Raw genomic sequence first — 19945 nt, 5'->3', positions numbered from 1 at the left:
ATGCCAAATCAGACTGGAGCCTGGTGCAGCCTTCCAGCATGCCCGCTCAGTCAAACCACTCAACCCATACCAGCATGGATAATGGACATTAAATATATATATATATATATATTTCATTTTGGGATTTGGTTTGCAAGATTCTTTATGTGAGTTTGTGTGTTGAAGCATATTCTATTGTCTTGGGAGAATCATTTTCTTTTTGTACCTTATAAGTGTTAAATTATAAGGCACAAAAAGAAAATGACTCTCTGCAGACACAAAAGGACACACACACACACACACACACATACATACATGCACACATCCTTCAAGATCACATTTTATCTATACATTATGTGTTTTTCCAAGCACTGGCCAGAGACACCAGTACCTTCCATGAGACTGGTGCAAATTGTATATTGTGGATGCAAGGTTGTAGTTCTTGAAGCCTTTGTCTCAGTATCTTTCTTGGTTATGATCATACATTGGTCCATTGACTGAATCATAGACATAAAACTATATTTTACTATTTTTTCTGACAAATTGGTGACTACCCGAATAAACAGGTGTATTATTTCAAATTAGTAGTACCTTCACCTAATTAGCAGAAGTTTAAGTATTTTTCGTTCATTTGATGCACTGAGGAATGAAACAGGAAAAAAACAGCCATTAAAGATGTTCAACCATAACTTCTTGGAATTGTAATGCTGCAGTGGTAGTTGGTGCATTATGTCTTTCAAAACTCCTGAATGTTCTGATCTTTAACCTGACTGGTTCACTTTTCTTGTTGCAATGGATGCTTTATCATGGATAATGTTGGGTTAACCACCCATTCTGTGATGAGTTTTCTGTGGTGAAATTGGCTTGAAAAATCTTGACATATGAGGTGTTATTAAAAGTTCTTGGACTAGTTCTGTAGCATGCCAACAGATGGCAGCACACGGTTGCAAGTGCAGTGACCTTCACAAAGTAGTGTGCTGAGTAACATTACTGAGTTTACTTCACAAGTTGTGAAATTTGTGTTTTTGTGATCAAGTGTGTGCTGTAGTTATTGATTTTGTCATGGACAGGAACAAATAGCCAATGTGAAATTTTGCATTAATGTTGGAAAGTCTGCTACAGAGACATTGAGCATGTTTCAGCAAGCTTACAGTGATGAGGCAATGTTTCGAGTGGCACAGGCACTTCAAAAGCGGAAGAACGTCCCTGGGAGACGATGAGTGATCTGGAAGACCTGCCAGAAGTGTTACCCCCAGAAATGTGGTGTTATGCATCAAGAATTTGTCCTCCAGGGCCAGATCCTCAATTGAGAATTTTACTGCAACATTTTGAAGTGTTTGAGGAAGGACACTCAGAAAAAGTGACCAAATCTGTGGAACATGAAGAATTAAATTCTTTATGATAACCAAGTTCTCCTCACTCATGAATTTCTCACCCAATAAACAGGGTATTGCTTCTGTACCTGCCCTATAAACCAGATTTAGCAGCTCAAAAGGTTGCCATTTTAAAACCATTGTCGAGATCCAGAGCGAATCACAGAAGGTCCACAATTTGCTTACGAAAAACAACTTACAGGTTGGATTCCAAAAGTGGCAGCTGTGCTGCATAAAATGACTATTTCGAAGGAGATGATGTTAAAACTTAGGTAAATAAGTTATTTTTTTTATTAAACATAACTAGCCCAGGAACCTTTTGATACCACCTTGTATGTGTCTAGCTAGCTTCATTTTGAAATTTCTACACCGACAGGATATTAAAGCAGGATATTTAATGGATAAGCCACATTACCACTGCCTCCTCAAGATTGTTTCCATTATGCATCTGTCTTTATATATATATTTGCACCAATAGATGATAATTTAAAATTCCATCATTACTGTATTTCAAAGAATATGTAGTGATTTAACTTTTGCCTTCTCCATGTCTGAAACTTTGCTTTTTAACTTCGTATTCTTCATGAACTATCTCCACTGAAGCAGTTTGAATATTATTTTCTGATCATACCTTAATAAAATATATTTTTTCAAATAGTTACAATATAAGAGGACTAGAAAGTTGTGTCAGTATGTTGTCACTCGACTTGTTTGACATAGCAGTTAAATTTCTCTCAAATCTCACCATACCACTTTTTTTAAAGGGAAGGACACTAATGATGAAATTGAAGATATTCCTAATGGTCATGACTGGAATGCCTTTCATTTTTGATCTGGTCAACTATTGTTAACTTGGTAAATCAACAACAATTAGCTTAAAACAGTTCTATATTTAAGAGATGTGGAACTATGTACATTATTTACATATGACTGATATTTGTCCTCATCTTGTTTGTTGTTAACACAACATTTCGGCTGATATACCCTCCAGCAATACAACACTTTACAAATATCTCCTTTGAGTAAAACCACCAATAGAAGACTATGTGACCAAGAACTGCATGTACTCCATGCCATGCAGCTATGGTAGGTTATACAAAGGTGAAACATGCCACCCCCTCAAAATAAGGGTAGAACATCGCAAAGCTGTGAAACGGGGAGATATTGATAAATCGGGTATAGCGGATCATGTATGGAAAAATGGAGACCACCTTCCCCTGTGGGATGAAGTTAAAATAATAGACAGAGACCACCACTGGAAAATACGAAAACTAAAAGAAGCAGCACATATGCTAGGACACAACAACCTCCTAAGCAGACCGAGTGCAGATATGAATAGCATATGGAAACCAGTAATCAGGTAGGATAGGAGAATATTAGATTTATAAGCCCTAAAATTCACTCCATAATTGCCCACAGGCATATGACGTAGTGGTTAAGAGCATGGGCTACGAACCCCAAGATTCCGAATTCAATTCCAGGCAGTGACCTGAATAATAATAATAATAATAACAACAACATCAACATTGAAAATACCTTTTTTGTCGAAAAATACCTCAGGAATGAGAACCCAGGTTCGAAATTTCCTTAAGACACCTGATGAAGGCTGGAGGGTATATCAGCCAAAACGTTGTGTTAACAACAAACAAGATGAGGACAAATATCCATCATACGTAAATAATTAGCTTAAACTAATGATAATATTTAGATACTTTAATGAGTAAATCAGTAATACTTTCTTGTGTTGAATTCGTTGTTGACTGTTGTGTAAATTATGGATCTGAGTAAAAACAGATGAGTTCAAAATGATGTACCTTCAGATATGCTTTTGCATTAAATATGTTTGAACATTGCTTTTCCACGTGGATAGCAGAGAATATGTCTACTTGTCTACACCTCTTGTACATTAATCCAGAGACTGTCTCATCCCTACATTGACTATGTCTGACCGGAGATGTTTGATAATGTCTAAAATGGGTCCAAATTTCTCTGTTGTATTTGCTGATAGACTAGAATAATGTTAATCAACTACTTTCTGCTTTTAGTCCCTTCCCATCACAACATAATTTCTCAAGTTAACCGTTTGATGCCTACTACATTAAAACAAGTTTAACCATTACTTTAGATAAGACAATATCTTTATTCACATCTCTTGTGTTTTTCTTTCACTTGCTGAGTCAGGACAAAGGAGAAACAGAGTCCATGACTGCAGGTCCTCCAAAACCTGTGAGATTGATGCTATTAATATTCTAGTTAAGTTGTTGCAGTACCTGCAGGAAAGACATGATTAGGGAAAATGCTCTGGTAAAAAAGAGCTGGGCATAATGGAAAAGTGAGGTTGGACAAAACAAAAGTGACGAGATGGAAAGATAAGTGAGTTGGGGTTGTCTGAGTAGTGAAGGCATGAGACCAATCAGCTCTAAAGAGCTGAAGCCATTATAATAGCAATAGAAAAGACAGGGAGATGGGGTAGCACACTTGTGGACCAGAAGCTGAAGTGCGTCCATCAGTAATGGAATACTGATCAGCCAAGTGTCTGATCTCCAGATGTGATCTGTTGAAATATTTTTAGTATTTTTTCATGTGACATAAAACTGCGAATGTTTTGCTCTCTGTTGCTTTCATTTGTGCAAGAATTCCACTTGAAGTTGACATCATGGCTTTATAGAGGGATAGGTGTGAGAAAATATGAATATTGGTCAGGTTGAAAAACTAAATACAGAATTACTTCCATTTGTATAATTTTATGGATTTAGCATTGATTTATCCTCAATTCACATTACAGCAGGTTCTTTCACTTGCTGAAATATAATGTTGTTAAATTGCTACATTCATTCTTTCTTTCTTGTAAGAGAATATTGAAGGTGATATCAATATTGTAAACGATCAAGTTAATGTTAGAGTCTTGTTTATTACACCACTAATAGTATTTCTCTGCTTGTTATATCTGTCCACCTTCACTGTTTAGTTGTCTTTTCTGTAAGGTATGTCGCATAACTTGAAACTATTTAAACAAATACTGTGATGAACATCTTCTTTACACAACTATTGTAGCTCTTACATTTATTCCTCTTGATATAAGCTCATTTGTTTTTCTGTCTGTTTTTCCATCCTGGCATGGGTTAGATGAATATGTTATTGAGGCATATGTTTTACGGTCAGATGTCTTTCATGAACTTAACCCTTACCTGTTTTTTAAGTGAGAGATCTCTTATTCCATGTGGCTTCAAAGGCACAGAGCAAGTGTGTGATTTATTGACAAGAGAAATGACAACTAGAACACTACAAATGTGATTTTTATGTAAGCAATCAGCAGATATAAAGATACAAATATCATGTATGCATACACACACACACACTATTGGCTTTTTTTTCAGTTTCCATCAACCAAATCCACTTGCAAGTCTTTGGTTGGGCTGGGGCTATAGTAGATGATACCTTTAGGTGCCACACAGTAGAACTAAAGCTATATGGTTTGGAAGTGCACCTCTCCACAATGCATTTATATTTGCCCCTGCTTGTTAAAAGGAAGCATTAATTATGAATGTTAGCAAAAATCTTGGGTGAATGCTTATATCATTGTTTTATGCAAATAATAAATAGTCTCATAACTATTGAAGTTGAGATTCTTGTAAAAGGCTAAATGTGATAAAACATTTAACTGTTATTAGTTTTTACAGGTATTTTTTGTTTTGTATGTAAGGAAATGGATCTTTAACATTTTATAAACTCATGGTACCTTCCCTTTAATACCAAATTCTCTCTTCTCCCACCACTCTCACTTTCATCCTCCTGTTTACAATATCATTTCTATTCTGCTGCTCTGCACTATCAGACATCCCCTACACCTTGCACCTCTACCCCATTCATTCCTACTTACCTCATACTTTGAAGGTTCACCCTGACACCCCATCACCTCTTTTTATCACTTTCCAGCTCCACCCAATCGCTCCTACCCTCTCCTCCAAAATGTGAGTGGTCCTGTAGCTTCTCTTCAACAAGAAACCTGTCCTGCTCCAACCTAACTCTCTCAAACTTTACCTCTCTCTCTACTCTTTTTTTCTCCTGTCATAAAGGTCTCCCTTCTCCCTTGATATTCTTAATTTCGCAAGCTGCATGGCTACTTCACTAGTGCAAGTGACATGAAAAAAGCACCCAGTACACACTGTAGAGTACTTGGCATTAGGAAGGGCATCCAGCCACAGAAAATTTGCCAAAGCAGACACTGGAGCACAATGCAGTCCTTTGGTCTACTGGATCTTGTTAAATTGTTTTCCCCATGTTGGCATGGAACATGGATGTTAAATGCTGATGATGTTGATCATCAATGTAGATCAAGCTATTAATGAAGTGGTTACATGCTACTGCCATAATATTTACATTATCATCATCATCATTGTTTTCCATCTGCATGTCATTGCAGCTCCCTCTGATGGGTCAAAGGACAATGGTTTGCTGCATTCTATCACACTGTAATCTCTAATAATCTGCTGCTGTAATCTCTACATTCTGCTATAATAATCTCTATATCTCCACCACTCTAATCTTTCCATCTCACCGCCGTAATCTCTGCATCCCACTACTATGAGATTGTCTTCAGAACTGTAGCCTCCCTGACATTATGTGGCTTGCATTGGTCATTCCCCTTTGAATTGTATGAAATAATGTTACCACAATTTATTCCCAGGTTTGAAATAAAAAAAATTGAGATTGTTAGTGACATTGTTTGCAAGCTGGATTTCTCATTTTTAGAAATAATTGAATCAATAATTTAATTACTGTATTAGCACTGATACCTAGACATTGGCATGCAAATGTAAATCTTAAGTTACTCATTAACAATAATCAAAATGTACATGATTCCTTTGGCCCAGTGAAGGTTTATATAGTGGTTGGAATAGCACATATTTTGTTAACAATTTGATGTAAAGAAGTAACTTGGGTGGAAAAAATTGTGATTTGATATATGCAGTCTTGTAAAGACTGTTCTTATATTAAGCCTCAATTTCTTCATGCAAGCACTGACCTTCTCTACATCATCTCTGCTGAACTTCCATACTGACTAAACTATTGAATGCCAAAGTGACAAAGATCTTCACGAAACTTGAAGAAGCCAAACAACTTCTGGCAACAACAGCAGTATTTTCTTTTTCAAGATGATGTACTCTGATGTCAGTTACAATGTACCAGTTTAATTTTAACCTTTGGTAAATGCTTGTGGTTGAAATAGTAGTTTATTGAACTGTTAATAAGTTGAAAATGTTTTGTGGTTAAACAGGATCTCCAATTTACAGACACTTTACAATAATCTATTATATAAAATCCGTTCTCTCTGTCTGTATGTGTGTCTTCTAGGATTTTGGGCATCCCCCATCCGATTGCGCTCAAATTTGATTTGTAGATACCAAAGGTATCGGGGCGTGTATAAGTCTTGAAAAAATTACAAAAGTTGATTCCAGGTGAGAATGCGATCGATAAAGCTGTGGAAACATGCATTTGTACGCGCAAGTACATCAGCTGTTGCGATGTACTTATTGGTACTTTAAACTCTTCGGTTGCATATTTGTGTGAATAAAATCATTTTTCTTTGGAATAGAAAAAAGTCTATCTTTATTTCTTCTTTTGTTGGTGTTTCAAATTTAGGTTAAATCAGTGTTTCTCAAAGGGGAGGCCTATGGGATGATTGGACAAGTTATTTTGAGAAAATTTAGTTTAAATGTTTGACAACTCAGCACCGTCCATTGGACGGGGGACGTTTTGCTCGTATTTAAATATAAGACTGAACTGGTAGAACCATTTGCACACTGGGCAGAATACTTAGCAGCATTGTGTCCATCTTTACATTCTGAGTTCAAATTCCACCAAGGTCAACTTTACCCTTTATCGTTTTGGGGTCAATGAAATAAGTACCAGTTGAGGACTGGAGTCAGTGTAATTGACTTACCTCTCCTTCCCTGAACTTGCTGGCCTTGTGCCAAAATTTGAAACCTATATTTAAATATTTTCATTTTGAATTTAAAGATATTTCAATTAATGAGTAATGTCTTTGAAGACCAAGAACAGGATGATTATTTAAGCAGTTTGGCATAAATATTTCAGATTCAACTGTTTGTTCTAAGTGTTGAGAATATTAAAATATAATTTATATGTTTCTGTTAAAAGTTAATGAGAAATTGATAAAAATTACTTTAGTTTTATCTGAATAATGTGAAAATCACATGGAGTAATAGGCAGAATGGTATACATATAAGATTCCAATACCTTGTGAGTAAATTCCAATTGTATTTAAAATTGGTCATTCCAAATATAGAGTTTGCCAAAATAATGGATCTACAAATGCAATATCCCTACATGTCTCACATCTATTTTCATTCCTCCACTTCACTCTCTATTTCGTATCTTATCTAAATTAACTATTGCTTAACCATTCTCTCACACCATCTCCGATGAAGAGATATAATAAATATCCTGGAAACAGCTGTAAGACCTATTTATAAATGTTCTAAAATCTTCACAGCCTTGGTTTTTTTATCTCATTCTGCAAAAAAATTTTATATATAGATAATATATATATATATATATATATATATATATATATATATATATTATATATATATATATTATGTTGATTTTTGTTCATTTTTTATAAATCTTGAATTATGCTTGCACTGAAGATTACACAGTGCATATGTGCACTAATTATGAAATCATATGATATGCAACTGAATTCTGTTTTTAAAGGGCTCGCTTCGAGAGTTGCATTCCCTCGTATTTGGTACTATGTTGTTTATTTATTTTGGTAGTTTTGACTTTAAGAGTCCCCCCTAGCGTGTGGCATTTATGTATAGTAATGCCCTCAATATATATATATCATTTAATGTCCATTTTCCTTGCTGGCAAGTCTGGTACCCTTCCTAACACCAATTACTTTGCATGGACTGAGTGCTTTTTACATGGCAGCAGCACCAGTGGGGTCACGAACTAATTTACAAGACACCTCAACAGAGGGAGGTTGTAGTATTGAGGAAGGTAGCTTTGTGCCAGATGAGTATGAGCAACAGGAGAGAAATAGACGCCTTGCAATAAATAAGATACATGGCTACTTAAGTAGAAGAGAGAAGATGAATGAGGTGAGACCAATGATTGGATAGGTTGAGAGGGAAGAGCAGAATAAGAACAGTAATACAGTAGATAGGAAAAGAATAAGAAAAGAGGGTGGTGGGAAGAGTGTGGAACATTGTGATGGTAAATATTAAAACTAACTTCACAACTAGTTAAAAACTTAATTGCTCTCTTTTAAATGGAAAGAGCCACAGTAAATAAAAATGTTAATAAGTATTTTCATGATAATGACAAAAGAGATGTGAATAAAATTTAGTGTACTTCCTGAATCAGTGTCATTATTATTATAGTTGTAACAATTTACTTTTATGTAGAATTTGAAACAGCTGTAAGTGTTGTAAAAATGGTGCTTGATGTACTTTTGAGGTAATGATCCTTATTTCCATATGAATGATTTCTTCAGCAGACCTATTTATGAATCACGCTGGCAGAATTGTTAACATGCTGGACAAAAATGCTTAGCATCATTTTGCCTGTCTTTGTTTTGAGCTCAAATTCCACCTTGGTCAACTTTACCTTTCATCTTTAGGGGTTGATAAAATAAGTTATAATCAAGTACTGGGGGCAATGTAATCAATTTCCCTTTCCTTCTCAAAAACTGCTGGCCCTCTACTAAAATTTGAAACTACTAATATAAAATAATTTATAATCCTTTTTTTAATGGAAGCTAGATGAAAACAATCATTAGAATTATATTCAAATGACTGATAGTACTTTATTGTATCATTCATAACTTTAATGTATGATTTGTAAAGTCTCTGGTACCACATTAACAGAGTATGTCATTGTGAATTATAGTGATTATCGTTCTGTGACAGTGCTGGTGTTTTTTGTACTGTATCATCTAACTTCACTATTTTCAAAGTATCCTAAAATACTCTTATTATAAATCTGTAATAACAGTATCTTGTATACTGTTTTCACTTCACAGTAGTCAATGACAACATACTGCTCTAGAACAGTTACCTTGGTTTAAAAGGCATGACTAAAGTTAGTGGTGGATCCTTAAACTTGTTGTTTATAAGTTGCCAATAAAGGAAAAGAAAAATTCTTTTGTTTTTTTCTTCTCTTTTTACTTGCTATGTGGTACTTTGAGCAGGTGTCTTCTATTGAAGCCTCAGGCCAACCAAATTCTTGTAAATGGATTTGGTAGACAGAAACTGATAGAAGCCTGTCTTGACATCACATGATGTTATCCATTCCTAGTCTTCTGTAGAAAACATATCTGGCCAAGGGGGATATTTTATCTTGCTTGGAATCAAGTATGAGTTAGGGACAGCTGTAGAAAATCTGCTTTGACAAATTCTATCTGACCCATGCAATCAGTAACAATGTTATTACATCATGTGATATCATTTAATAGCCATGTTCACAAATATTTAAACATATACTTTATTATTAAAAATTTCTTATTTTCTTCTGTTGTTGTTCTGACTTTAAAAAGAAATGTCTCCACTTTTCCTGAGCTAACAATTCAAATATAAAGTTATTTTGGCTGTAAATATCTTTGCATTATTTTATGGTTACAATTCCTTGAATAGTTTGTTGCTTTCATTTATATGTCTTAGTACTTGTTGCTTCACTTCTCAATGCAGGATGTGCTGTCAGCTGGCAATATCAGAACAAACAGAATGACTCCCATGATAACATTGACTCCTTATTCTGTGTTTATCCTCTTAAAGAATGTCTTCTTATCTTGAGTGCCAGTATGAACAACACTAAAGGCTGTAACATTGATAGCTGCAGTAGTAGCAATAGTTGTCGTAAGAGTTGTAGCAGTAGTGATAGCTGTAGTAGTCGTAATAGTGATATATGTAGTTGTAAAAGTTAGGGCAGTAGTGAAGCCATCTCACATGAATCCATTTAAGGTCAAAAGATCAAAATGTGTTGACAAATAATTCAAAAAGTTATAAATAGTTCAAGTTTGTTTGCCCTGCTGCTGTAAATGTCTGTTTCTGGTACACTTGGAAAACTGATCCTTACTTCAAACTAGCAGTCACTATGTAGAAGCATGGAAAATGCATGCAACACCACAACTACCTTACCATAAATACAGACTGTTAATGTTGATTGAATATATTTGTCATCTTCCTTGTCATTTGTATTTTATGCTAATAGATGTTGGTCAGGTTGTCAGTTCTTATTGAAGCTACTACCCTCCCACAGAGGTCAGAGGGTTATATTTTTGGCCTCATTTCATGGCTAGATGTCCATCTTATTTTACTGAAAGTGTAATTGCAGAGTATGTTAACAGGCATATTTTATAGAATATGCTAGGACTGTTTTCTTATGATATCAGTGTAGGTTGTCTTATACTGGACCCCATGTTGTCTCTGCACATTCAGCAGCCACTTAACTAAGTATGCTGTATACATTTTGTTATGGTGCAGCAGTAATGAAATTGCCTTTATCATGACACAGCTCTTGTGAGTCTACAAAGGCAACATTACTGGTGATCACTGCTCTTTGTACTAGTTGCATTTCATCATCTTTACCACCATGTGTTAGCTCACTTTAGACAATGTTTTTGCGAAGATGAATGGAAGAGGTTGTGTTGACAGAAGAACCAGGATATGTGATGCAAGTATGTGATGGTAGATATAATCACAAGGCGAGCTGGCTGAAACGTTAGCAGGCCGGGTGAAATGCTTAGCGGTATTTCATCTGCCATTACGTTCTGAGTTCAAATTCTGCCGAGGTCGACTTTGCCTTTCATCCTTTCGGGATCAATAAAGTACGTACCAGTTACGCACTGGGGTCGATATAATCGACTTAATCTGTCTGGCTGTCCTTGTTTGTCTCCTCTGTGTTTATCCCCTTGTGGGTAGTAAAGAAATAGGTAGATATAATCACTAGTGTGAGAGGGTAGTAAAGTGAGAGAGAAATTGATGGATAACAACAGAGGTATACAATAGTAAGGGTGATGGAAGCTAATAACAAGTGAAAGGTTGGGATGACTGACAGTACACATTGGTTGTATCTGATGCTGCCATACTGATAATAAAATAGAGAACAAAACAAGTAACATGTATAACATAAAGCTAATCACGATAGATAAATCATGTTAGTAATTATGTCTTTGTTACTTCCTATTTCCATTTGCTACAAGAAGAGACTCAACTATATTTGCACATTTTAGTATAAACCAACAGTAATAGTTTATCAATCCCAAATATTTCTTAATCTCTTCTTTTGATTGAGGAACATGTGTCCATTGGTTCTTTTCAATATTGCAATAACTACATTTTCTTAATTCTTCAAATTCTGGTTTGCTGCAAAGATGTGTATGCCTTCTTTAGTTCCCTGTTGTATTCCATTACCATAAGGCTAATCAGGTTTGATATGGAAAGTTTTGAGTGGAATTCTTAGATAATCAAAATACTTTGCTTTTGCCTGAGTCCAATTGATTCCATGTGGAGAATATGGCAGTGGATGTTGGGAGTGCAGCAGTGGGATGTCAGGATTATTGCTATGAGATTTAGACATCATGTCTCCACACCATTACTATAACTTCTACAATCTATTTATTACTTTTTAAAATACCTAAATATCGGAATTCTATTTCATATGACATACAGCACTACAGCTCTTAAGCATAATTATTTCAAAGATTTTGGAGTTGTTTGGAAACTTGTTTTTATTAATGGAAATTGCTTTAGTTCTATTTCATATTTCATAGTCTCGGTGCAGTGTTGTAAAATGGAGCTGCTAGTTTTGAGACTGATCTGAAGTCTATCAATTTATTTCTATTTATCCTCACCTAAATTTGTCTGCCATGATGCAGACCATTGCTCTTTGCATATCGTTTAACGTTGTTTGAAGAAGTGTTGGATGAGAAAAATGTTTGAGTCTGAGCACTTAATGTTTTTTGTAATCAGCACACATTCTCTATTTATCATCTTTCTTTTGTGAGGCATTGTCAATATTTTCAATGTGGACTAAGAGTTATACTTGTTACTGCAACAATGTGAAGTCAAGTACCAACTTCCTATTTTATATATGCTGATACTGGGCATTTGAGCAACTTTAATCTTAACTATACTTCATGATACTGGAATTTTAGCTTTATAACCTACTAAGATAACATGACTTTAAGAATATCCACACCTATTAATATATTGTTATAAGAACTGTTAACCACAACAAAGCTGATGTACTGTTTTTATCTCCAAAGTCCAACAATGTAATTGTTCTAAGTTTTTTTTAGCTTTGAACTATTATCATGGCTAGTTAAATGTTTATCAAAAGATTTGATGATTAACTACAAAGCCAGAATGATAGTTTACTGTATTAGTGTATAGTTTCATTAGATTTCAGTATGCAGTGAAAACAGCTTAAATTATTGTTTGTTGCACAATTACTGTTCTTCTACAAGATCAAACTGTTAAGAAGAGGTTTAGGAGAATTTTGTGGTATTGGCCTGCAAAATATGTTGAAATTGCCCACTTTACTGTAGCTAAGAAGCACTTCTCATATACAAGAAAAAACCTATGAGCGATTTTTAACTTGGCTTCCCAATGTTATTTTGTTGCTTACTAAACTTGGTGAGAGGCATTGTAGGTTGTGTAAAATAGTTGTTTTAGAATTTGCCTGTACATAATGATCAAATGTAATTCTTAATCTAATTTCACCAGTACCATAAGGCTAATCAAGTTTGATATGGAAAGTTTTAAGTGGAATTCTTAGACAATCAAAATACTTTGCTTTTGCCTGAGCCCAATCGATTCCATGTGGAGAATATGTCAGTGGATGTCAAGATTGTAGCACGGGGAATGTCGAGGTTACAACAGTGAGATATGTCAAGATTCTTGCAATGAGATTTAGACATCATGTCTCCACACCATTACTACAACTTCTACAATCTATTACTTTTTAAAATACCTAAATACATAAATTCTATTTCATATAACATATAGCACTACAGCTCTTAAGCATAATTGTTTCAAAGATTTTGGGGTTTGGAAACTTGTTTTTATTAATGGAAATTGCTTTAGTTCTATTACATATTTTGTTAGTTATGGTATTTTCTTTCTAATTGGATGCAAGGCTGATTTTAGAAGAAAATTAATCATTATTTGCACTCATGTGCCAAGGAAGTTGACTCTGAAGGCATTTGAAATCACAACCTAGTGAAAACCTTTAAAAATATTTTCTTTTATATCATGACTTACTAATTTTTACAGATTGTAAATTTCTACTTAATTTATATTTATTACAGAATAAATCGGGTCCGAATGAAACAGAACCTTTGTCCAGTGAAATGGAAACTGTAATTATTCAAGGAACAGATTTTGCTAAAGAATTTGAAAAGCCCAATGATCGTGCCAGCCATATTAAAATTGGTCGGGCTAAACAGGTATGGTTCCCTCATATTATTATACTTAAAATCCTGGAAATATTTTAGAAACAGCCATTCTGCGTCAGATGGCTATCGGTTGACCAACAAATATTAGGATTTAGTTTTATGCTTTTTATTTTATGAAAGAAAAAAAAAAAACAGTCATTTATGGCTTGCCCTTTTCAGCTGCAGTTATACCTGTAATTACTTTGGATCGATCTCATGATTACCATTCAATGTAAGTTTGCTTTTTCATTTAAAACCAAAAATGAAAATTATATCAAGTGTATACTTCAAGTAAATGCATGAATATTTTTTTTTCCGTGGGACAATGTGTTGTCATTGGCATAAAAGGGTTTTTGCATGATATCTGCCCCACCTTCTCCTCTCAGTATCATAAGAGTGTGTTTTGTTCCATTTCTTCCTTTATAATATTTCAAACCATATATTTTACTGACCATTTCACGTAGGGACTTCAATATTTCTAAAGTGAAAATGATTGGGAGGAAGGTTTTATCAGTATGACAAAATACCTTTTATGAGCTGCTAATTAAAATAATGATGCAGATTAATCTATCTCTTCCGACAGTGGAGATATTGCTAATATTTGAGTCGTTAATATTTTGTGTGTTAATGGCTAATTCCTCCTTGTAACTTCATTGCAGTGTTTAAAAGAATTAGTTAATGTTACAACAAATTTTCTGTACCATTGTAACATTTAAAAGAAAATTTTGACTGAAGTAGTTAATTATCAAGAAGACTTTTGATTTTATACTAGAATAACTTATTGGTTTTCAAATAATTTATTATATTAAGTCTCATCATGCTTTTAATCTGGAAATAATTTCCCCATTATATAGCTGGCTGTAAATTCACAGTGAACTGAATCTACAGTTACATTTTTTTTCCTCGTCTGGAGTCATTTACTCCATAGGAAAGACATTGTCACAACCTCTCATTTCTGTTTCCTAATTTAAGTTTCAGGTCACCTAAAGCCAAACTCTCTTCATGCCTTACATGAACTGAGTTAAAGACAAAATGCTAACATCATTGACCTAGCTGGTCATGCTGTTGCAGGCAAGGACTGTCATTTATAATAGAGATGTCCCTTAAACCATCATTAATATTTCTATTTTTCATGACATTTCTCATAGTATAGTTCTCCTGTCTTTAGAATCGCATATTTTTGCTTCCAAAGCTTTCAGTTTATAAACAGTAAGAATTTTGATAATTTTCACTTTATTTAAGGTACCAACATTTAAATACTAAAAGACTGTTTGTTTTCTTTTTCTTTTTTCTACAAGGGTTGGGTAAAATGTTCTCCTTAGCATTAAAGAATTTACATGTAATATACACATGCACATATATGCTCACCTGCATGCACTGACACCTTCACATGTACAAATATTGTGCAGATAGTGGATATTGAATATTTAAATTTACTAAATGTATAATTAAGTTTACCACTACATTTTCCTTAACAAGTTATCTATTTACTTTTAAATTTCCAAGTTGTATGTATTATGAGGATAGTTTGTAGTTATTATTATTGGTAGAGTTGTGAGGATATTGGGCAAAGTGCCTTCTGTTTGTACCAGCTTTTTATTTTCTTAGTTAAAATCTTATCAGGGTCAAGCTTGCCTTTCATCCTTTCAGGGTTGATAAAGTACTAGCCAAATGCTAAGGTCGGTCCCTCTTTTCAAAATTTATGGCCTTGTGCCTAAATTAGAAGTTATCATTAGAATAGTGGATGGCAAAATTATAGAGCATGAGAAAAAATGCCTTACATTATTTCTTCAGGCTCTTTATGTTCAAAGTTAAAATCCCATCAAGATCAACTTTACATTTTATCCTTCTCAGGTTAATAGAAGAAAGTACCATTCAAGTATTGGGGTCAGTGTATTCAACCAAACCTCTAGTTTCAAAATTCTGGGGCTTATTCCTAAATTAGAAGCAATTATCATTATTATTTTAGATATTATTAGCAATTATTATATTGAAATAACCAGTGAACTCGCCCATATTTCGTTATATTACAGAATTGATGTGCTTGATGCAATTAGCATGCATTTAAAACATCAGAACATTTCAATGATTGCCAAACTGTTAGATTTTGACATTAAGCTGAAAGGTGCATGAATGCATGTTTTTATTTTTATTTCATATAACTATATTTTCATTTTTTTTTTAAATTTTTATTTTAGCAAGTTGTCCATTTTATGTTTTGCCATCGTAAGATTCACTTTTCTAGTTGTATGCCAAATAGAACTCTAATCTGCTTTATTTTTCTGTTAAATCCTTTATCTGCTGGGGGAAAAAATGATTCCTATAATAAATATATTTCAATATTAAATCATAAAAGGAGATAGGAATTTCTTTTTTCTAAGTATAATTTACTAATGTTAATAATAATGATGATGATGATGATAATAATAAATAATAATAATAATATAATGATAGCATTTAAAAATAATAATAATTAACTTTTCTGAATTGTTTAGTTGTAATTCAGAATGAAATGTTGCTGTTAATGTAAGTTTGGTTTCATTATTGTCACATACACACTAAATTTTGTGTATTATTAACAATCCTTTCAAACCCATTAACAATTCTGTTGCTATTATTTTCTAACCTTGTATGAAGTAACAAGGCAATTTCAACTTCCATTTTCTCCCTTTTTTTTTCTTTTTTAGAAGGAGGGGGTAGTTTGATATGACATTTGTTTGTGGACTTCAAAATTTGAACATTTTTTTTTTTAGTCATCTTCTTACATAAATGTTGATTTTTACCTTAAGAATTGTCTATGACCTGATGCTCAATTCAATTTTACTACCAGCTAGTACAGAGATGGTTTAAACTCTGTTCTGAAGAGTTAATTTTTTAAATAATCTGGAAAGCTCTTCCATGTAGAACATCTTTCAATCTTCTAAAAACATAACTTAGACAATTATCTTATGGGGTAATATATATATATATACTTATACAAAATTACACAAGCTGTTATATATATGTGTATGTACACACACACAGACATGCGCACACACACACACACACACACATATATATCACATAGCAGCTATCCATGAACTTTTTACTGTTTAGCTTATTACCATAATAAGATTATTTCCAATAAATTCAGCTGCTTTATTTATTGAAGGGGTATAATATCTTAATGAGAGAGAAAACAAATCATGTGCTATTGACATGTATTTCTTCGTTAGGAAACCAAATTAATTACACAGTGAATTTGATATATATATGTATATATATATATATATATATATATATGAACTTTGTTAATGAGATTAATAGTGGATTTTAATGTATATTTTTTTGTTTCTTGCATGTTCTTGATTTTAATTGCTGCTTTCTCAAAGCTTGAACACTAATGGAAAAAAAATTTACTTTGTTGAGTAACATCTTCATATAAACTTTCAACAATTAAGGAATACAGTCCTTAACAAGGAATTTTTTTGTCTTGGTTTTTATGAGGTAAAATAGTTATCTAAATGATACTAACATAAATATATATATATGTGTGTGTGTGTGTGTGTATGTATTTATATATATATGTGTATGTATATATATATATATGTGTATGTATGTATATGTATATATGTGTATATATATATATATAATGCAGGGATGCATCACATTATAAAGCAGGAATCCACTCGAGTGCTCCTTAAGCTAGATTTTCTGTAATATAACTTAATGCAATATATAAAGTGAATTAATATAACAATTAAAAGCATATATATATATTAAATAAAACATATTATTCTTCTGCACTTATATGCCTTGAATTGCTTTTTTTAATTCAGTTAATTTACATATTACATATATATAATTAATACTCTAGTTATTTCACTTTTAAATTGATGGGGTGGAGGGAGCAAAAACAAACTATGTGGCAGTTATCTTTATACAGTTTAAGCTTCAAAAAATCAAATTTATAAAAGATTATACTTATGTATAAAGCTACATTTATTTTAGTCAACACATTACATATTCAGTTATATTGAATATTTATTCCACTATTCATTCACAATAGTAACTTTGAGGGAGCACATGTGTGTTTATATGTATATAAGGTGCAATAGGTAAATTGTCACCATTTTATATTTTTAATTTCGCACATACACATTTTGTTGACTACACAGTGTAGTAGGGTCAGTTGGGCACTATTCGTGAGAAGAACAGTACCATGACGCATTTCAGTCTGCCAGAAATTTGAAAATGACATGCTCTACTGCTTGGCATTCGTGTTAGAAGCTCCAATGCGAACATTTCAGTGTGTTTGAGTGTCAATCCGAGGACATATACCAAGAGTGCTAAAAGTCAAATATCCAGTCGACATCTTGGTGTTTGGAGTGATCACTAGTGAATGCAACGTTATGCTTCCATTCATCTTCCCACACAGCCTCAGACTCAACATGGAGGCCCACATCAAGTGCCTGGAGGAGATAGTGCTGCTCTGGGTCAAGAGGGTGGCTTCCGGAAGACCCTATGTCTGGCAAATGGACTCTGCACCATGCCACACAAGCAGGAAAACTCAGTCATTGCTGTCAGACAATTTCTGTGACCACAGCACCCCTAACATTTGGCCATCTTACTCCCCAGACTACAATCCCCTTGATTATTATGTGTGGGATGCAGTTCAGTGAGAGACCAACAAAACTCCTTGTACCACCAAAGATGAACTGATGGCAAGAATTATGACAGCATTCACCAACTTAAACAAGGAGACCATCCAGAAGAGTTGCAGGAGATTCTGAAGTCATCTGGAGGTTGTTCTTTGTTTACCAGCTAATCCTGGCAGAAATTTTTCTTGTCTGAGAAAACCCAAGCATGTCCGGTTGGAAGGGATGCTTGAGTTTGTTCAAAAGCTTTGCAGTGCAGTGTTTCCTCTTGTCCTTAGTGGTTTGGGATAAAAATTGGCTCTTTCTCATCTTGTATGAGGAATACCAAATGTCTTCATGCACTACCTGCCTGATAAAAAACTCAAACGCTCCCATGTCTCTGGCAATGGACCTGATTGACTTGGAGGAATTGTTGTCAATCATGGCCTGGACCTCACCAACAAATTCAGGAGTTCTTTTCTAATCAGAATGATCAGAGTTAGTTTTCCAAGCCTGCCATACCTTCATACTCACTGTTAGACTCATCCAACTCTTTCTGAATCCTCTGTACTGGCCTCAGATTGACACCCAGACACTCTGAAATGTTCGTATTGGAGCTTCCAGTGTGAATGCCAAGCAGTACAGCATGTTGTTTCCAAATTTCTGGCTGAATGAATTGCGTCATGGTGCTGTTTTCCTCACAGATGGTGCCCAGCTGACCCTACTATACTGTGTTGTCAACAAAATCAAGAACAAACAATGTGTATGCATGAAATTAAAATAAAATCACAATTTACCTATCACACACACACAAACGTGCATAGATGAAATCAAATATATAACTAGTGTCTGTTTGTTTATTTTCAAACATTTTGGTTTCATCAAATTTTTTGAGTGCATTTCTTCAGTCTGAGCTAAGATAATATGTGATCCTAAATCCAAAGTATATTAAATAAACAGAAACAAGGAGCGTTTAAGTGGTTGTCCTGCTTGAAACAGTAGCCAAGTTTCCATGAAATCTCATGCTATGATCTTTTCAAAAGAGGAAGGTGACATTGGATAATGGAGTTCTAGATGCATTCTATGAGAAAATAAAATGCTGAAATGCTGTTGATCATGTTTACTCAGCATTGACCTGATACTAAATTACTTATAGTGTTTGTCTTGCTTCAACAAAGGTTGATATTTCTGTTAGTCTCAGTTGACCTTGTGAAGACTTGATGTTTGATGTCTATTGAACAGGTGTTCCTTTTACGAGTTAAATTTGTATATCATTTTATAAGGAAATGTTATATGTTTAAATGACAGCTATATATATATATATGTGTGTGTGTGTGTGTGTGTGTGTATTTATGGTTTTCATACCTGAATATGTCTTTGATAAAACAAATGCTACTTACATTTTTTTTAGTTGAGAAAGATAGAATTTTGTTTAATAAAATATTTCCTCTGAAAATTGATATGAATGTTTGAATTACAAAACCATTCAGCCATGTCTGAACATAGAAGAA

At 33.9% G+C, this 19945-nt stretch overlaps 1 protein-coding gene across 26 annotated transcripts in view; it reads left to right on the top strand.

Moving 5' to 3' along the window:
* Positions 1 to 19945, top strand: part of LOC115220700 (serine/arginine repetitive matrix protein 2) — a 128381-nt gene that overhangs the window by 69850 nt on the left and 38586 nt on the right. For 25 of the 26 annotated variants that reach the window (XM_036510380.1, XM_036510377.1, XM_036510375.1 and 22 more), the window contains one exon: positions 13693 to 13830. In XM_036510380.1, coding sequence (XP_036366273.1) covers positions 13693 to 13830 — 138 coding nt within the window. Of the gene's footprint in view, positions 1 to 13692; positions 13831 to 16016; positions 16045 to 19945 lie in introns of all 26 variants that reach the window. The other variant, XM_036510386.1, reaches the window with a different exon arrangement.

The sequence above is a fragment of the Octopus sinensis genome, linkage group LG17 (genome assembly GCF_006345805.1).
Source record: "Octopus sinensis linkage group LG17, ASM634580v1, whole genome shotgun sequence".
NCBI classification, from domain to species: Eukaryota; Metazoa; Mollusca; class Cephalopoda; order Octopoda; family Octopodidae; genus Octopus; species Octopus sinensis.
Note: the sequence above shows the minus strand (reverse complement) of the source record. Positions and strands in the feature narration are given on the sequence as shown.